The following is a 4,259-nucleotide window of genomic DNA, read 5'->3' on the forward strand; positions in this document are numbered from 1 at the left end:
GGCAGGGCTGGCCGCCACTGCCAGAAACGGGGTGGTCTCCTGCCTGGGGCCCCAGCCCTCCCGCGACTGTCCCCAGCTAAACGAAGGCCGTCTCTGCTTTCGACCGCGGCAGTGAAAATGGAGCGTGTGGCACCGATACCAAAATGATGGCGGCTTAACAGCGACAGCTCAGCATGAAGTTGGGCGGTGCTGGCTGCTCAGAGGGGCTGGACGAGTGGGGACGGCAGTTCGTTTGCCCCTAACTGGGGCTCAGGACCCCCTGGCCTGGCCTGCTGTGCATCTAATGGAGCCCACCAGTCAGCTTCTCATTTTCTCAACCAGTGCTCTTGGCCTCGGCTTTTCCGCTGGTGACTGTCCCCACGTCTGTGGGCGTGGGGCATATAGAGCAGTTTTCGGCCTCAGCTGGGGGCCGGGGAGGGGCAGGGGCTTGTGCCCGCAGCGCCTGGCCCTGGTCTGGTCTTAAGGCGAGGCGGTATGGGAGCAGGGAGGGGCCACTTGCTTTTCTGGATGCTAATTTGGGGGAATGAGGAAGAAAAGGTGAGTAGTTTCTCTCCAGGTGTCATTTGATAACTGAGGGGAGTGACGGATGGCAGGCTCACCTGAACTGCCTACCTGAAAAGGCACAGGCCCAACCTCTCTGTGGCAGGAATTGTTCCTGCACCTATCTGGGGCTGCGGCCGCACCTGGGCGGGAAGGCCCCCCCCCCGTCGGCCCTCTGGTGGACGACAACACCTCCACCCTTGTGCCCCAGGACTCCCCAAGTTCTTGTTACTGGGGTCCCAGAGAGCTTCTGTGTACGTGGGTTATACCCATTGATTCTTATTGTGTTAGAAATAAGAACTGAGAAATTTAAAAAACTTACTCTTTATAAAATGACAGTAAACAACTCAATGCGAGTCATCAAAAATAACGTTTTTGTGAGGATGAAATTTTCCCAGACAGTATCTCAGGTGAGAGTGGTGCCTCTGCTGGTCTCTCTAACGTCCACCGAGAGGGAGGTCAGCGGGGCCTTTTGCCTTCAGTCCGCTGTGGTGTCGCGTGCTGCCTCTGTAAAACCACCCTTTTCGGGAGAAAGCGTGAGGAAGCCCACAACATCTGCCTGCAGTGATGACATTCGCCTTGACCTTGAGGCCGCCCACAAGGGTGTGGCCCACACACTGAGAGCTGTTGCTTTAGGGACTTTGAAACGAGGAGCGATCCCTGGCATTGTAATGTGGAGCGCTCATGCCGTGGGGAGCCTGCTGGTCCACACCCCGTGGGCCAGGGGTGACCAGCTGTGGGGGCTCTGGCACGTGGGAGGCTGCCCTGCCCACCTGTGCTTCTGGGGAGCCCATGCTCCTTCCCTGGGGACGCGCCTGGAAGGGTGCTGATTCCTGCAGGCCTCCCCGGCTGTGATTTATGGACAGAGGCATGTGGGGCCTGCTCGCTTGTCTCTGAACTCCAGATAGGAAGACGGGGCTGCAAGGCCGCTGCCCTGGATCCTGGGCTGGGGGGGTTGGCGCATGGCGGCTCTGCCGAGTCCCCCAGGGCTCAGGGCCTCTCTCCATCCCCAGTTTGACGAAGGCCGGAACGACTTTGAGGGGGAGGTCACCAAAGAGAAGCTGCTGGCCTTCATCAAGCACAACCAGCTGCCGCTGGTCATCGAGTTCACCGAGCAGGTACGGCTCTGCTGGGCCTGCGTGCGGTGCCCCGGGACCCCGCTCATTCCCCGTGGTCGTCCGGGCGTCAGTGGCGTTGGGGCCGTTGAGAGCATCTCCTACGTCAGTAGCTGAGCTCGTCACCTGTTTGTGATGCAGACGGCCCCGAAGATTTTTGGAGGGGACATCAAGACTCACATTCTGCTGTTCCTGCCCGAGAGTGCGCCTGACCGCGACGGCAAGCTGAGTGGCTTCAAGAAGGCTGCCGAGCGCTTCAAGGGCAAGGTGCATGCCGGCCGCTGGGCAGGGGCCATGGAGCGGGGGTGGCGGCGGCACCCGCAGCCTGCCGGCCACCCGGCACCGCTCCAACCTGCCTCTTCTTCCCCAAGATCCTGTTCATCTTCATCGACAGCGACCACACCGACAACCAGCGCGTGCTCGAGTTCTTCGGCCTGAAGAAGGAGGAGTGTCCGGCCGTGCGCCTGATCACCCTGGAGGAGGAGATGACCAAGTATAAGCCAGAGTCAGCCGGGCTGACAGCAGACGAGATCACAGACTTCTGCCAGCGCTTCCTGGATGGCAAGGTCAAGGTGCGGGCACCATGCCCTGGGCTGGGTGGCCTGCGCTGGCCTCTGGTGCCGTGGCATGGCTGTGTCCTGGAGTCTGACACCATGGGTGTACAGTTCTGAGGACGGGGCGCCGGGCGCTGTGAACATGGCCGTCCTGGGTGCACTGCCCGGGGCGTGGGCCGGGCAGCGTGTGTCCCTGTGGGGCTCCTGCGGGCGGCCTGACCCCGCTCTGCCTGCCTCCAGCCCCACCTGATGAGCCAGGAGCTGCCTGAGGACTGGGACAAGCAGCCTGTCAAAGTGCTGGTTGGGACCAACTTTGAAGAGGTGGCTTTCGACGAGAAGAAGAACGTCTTCGTGGAATTCTGTAAGTGAAGCCTCTCGCAGGTCTGTGCTGCCTGGGCGATTCGGGGCGGGCGGCCAGGGCAGCCCCCTGGCCCCATGAGACTCACTGCTTCCTTGCAGACGCCCCCTGGTGCGGCCACTGCAAACAGCTGGCTCCCATTTGGGATAAGCTGGGAGAGACGTACAGGGACCACGACAACATTGTCATCGCCAAGATGGACGCGACGGCCAACGAGGTGGAGGCCGTTAAAGTTCACAGCTTCCCCACGCTCAAGTTCTTCCCTGCCAGCACAGACAAGACGGTGCGCCTTCCGGGGGGGCGCGGGGCCTCTATCCTGCCCGCGAAGGGGTGGGTGGGGTGGGGGGCACGGCCCGAGGGGTCCCCGGTGCAGGGCCAGCTTCCCGCTCCTCATTGCCTCCCCACAGGTCATCGACTACAACGGGGAGCGGACCCTGGAAGGCTTTCGCAAGTTCTTGGAGAGTGGCGGCCAGGACGGGGCAGGGGATGACGATGTAAGTGGCGGCCCCTGCGGCCCCTCCCCGCGCTCCACCGACACGTGCTTAGGCAGCTGGCTCCGGAGGCTTGTGCGCGCCTGGGCCGGGTGGCTCGGGAGGGTCTGTGCATGCGCACGTTTGCTGACGAAATCGGACTCGCCCCGCGTGCTTCCCTGCTCCTTTGGGCTCAGGTGGCCGTCCCCAGCCCATTGGCTAAGGCGTCCTGTCAGCGTCAGCTGTGGGGAGCAGAGGGGTGTTGGACGTGCACCCAGGCCAAGAGGGCATGGCAGGGATGGGGGCCGGTGACTAGCAGGACATAGCATCAGGGAGGGGAGGGAATGGTCAGCCCAGGCCTGCGGCGCCTGCCTGGAGCCTGGAGAAGTGGGGGGGCCGTCACCCCGGGGAGCGCTCTCTGGCTGCTGAGCAGGGTGGGGCTGGGCCCGGGCAGCCTGCGCTGCCGTGGCCAGTGGCCTCACCAGCCCCACAAACCCTGAGGGCTGGGAGGGGGATGACGCCACTGGAGCCCCTGCCACCGACCCGCCGGGCAGTGTGGGCTGCGCTCTGCTTCTGCCCGGGCCTCGTGCCCTCGGCGGGCGGGGGGGGGGGGGCAGGCACCTGCACACACAGGCCCCTGCCCCAGCGGCTGGCTGGCCCCCAGTGTGTGGGCAGGGCCCCGACTCTCCGCTCCCCCCTCGTTCCCGTGTCCCAGGATCTCGAAGACCTAGAGGAGGCAGAAGAGCCCGACCTGGAGGAAGACGACGATCAGAAAGCTGTGAAGGACGAACTGTGATGTCACAACCAGCCCAGCACCCTGACGCGCCCTCGGAGCTGCAGCCCCGGCAGCGAGGCTCGGGAGCCCGGGCGCCCGGGCCCCCGGGGGGGAGGCGCACCAGCCAGAAGTGCGGGGGACTTCCTGAGGCGACACCTCACTGACACGCGTAGGCTTAGACCCGCCTCTCCTTCCGCCTTTCCGTTCCTGGAAAGGACCCTCCCCAGGCCAACCTCGGGGCCCATTTTTTTAATTGATGTACTTTTTCGTACACGGTTTCTTCCAGAACGCGCCCAAAAATGTTTGCGAATCTCACGTGGCAGTGTCTCCCTCCCGTTAGGTTTATACTATCGCTTTTAAAAATTTCCATCTGTGGGATTCTTGGACATTTTTGGACATCGGGGTCTCTGCTCACCTTGGTCGGGCCACCCTGGAGACCGATGTGCC

The 4,259-nt window shown here is 63.1% G+C and overlaps 1 protein-coding gene across 1 annotated transcript in view; it reads left to right on the forward strand.

Moving 5' to 3' along the window:
* The window catches only part of P4HB (prolyl 4-hydroxylase subunit beta), a 9,260-nt gene extending 5,133 nt beyond the window's left edge, over nt 1-4,127 (forward strand). Inside the window, exons 5-11 of the mRNA XM_011373693.2 lie at nt 1,554-1,658; nt 1,797-1,922; nt 2,027-2,227; nt 2,450-2,570; nt 2,669-2,850; nt 2,975-3,061; nt 3,753-4,127. Coding sequence (XP_011371995.1) covers nt 1,554-1,658; nt 1,797-1,922; nt 2,027-2,227; nt 2,450-2,570; nt 2,669-2,850; nt 2,975-3,061; nt 3,753-3,833 — 903 coding nt within the window. The 3' untranslated portion in view covers nt 3,834-4,127. The remainder of the gene's footprint in view (nt 1-1,553; nt 1,659-1,796; nt 1,923-2,026; nt 2,228-2,449; nt 2,571-2,668; nt 2,851-2,974; nt 3,062-3,752) is intronic.
* The last annotated feature ends 132 nt before the right edge of the window (nt 4,128-4,259 follow it).

Source organism: Pteropus vampyrus, unplaced genomic scaffold (genome assembly GCF_000151845.1).
Source record: "Pteropus vampyrus isolate Shadow unplaced genomic scaffold, Pvam_2.0 Scaffold227, whole genome shotgun sequence".
NCBI lineage: Eukaryota > Metazoa > Chordata > Mammalia > Chiroptera > Pteropodidae > Pteropus > Pteropus vampyrus.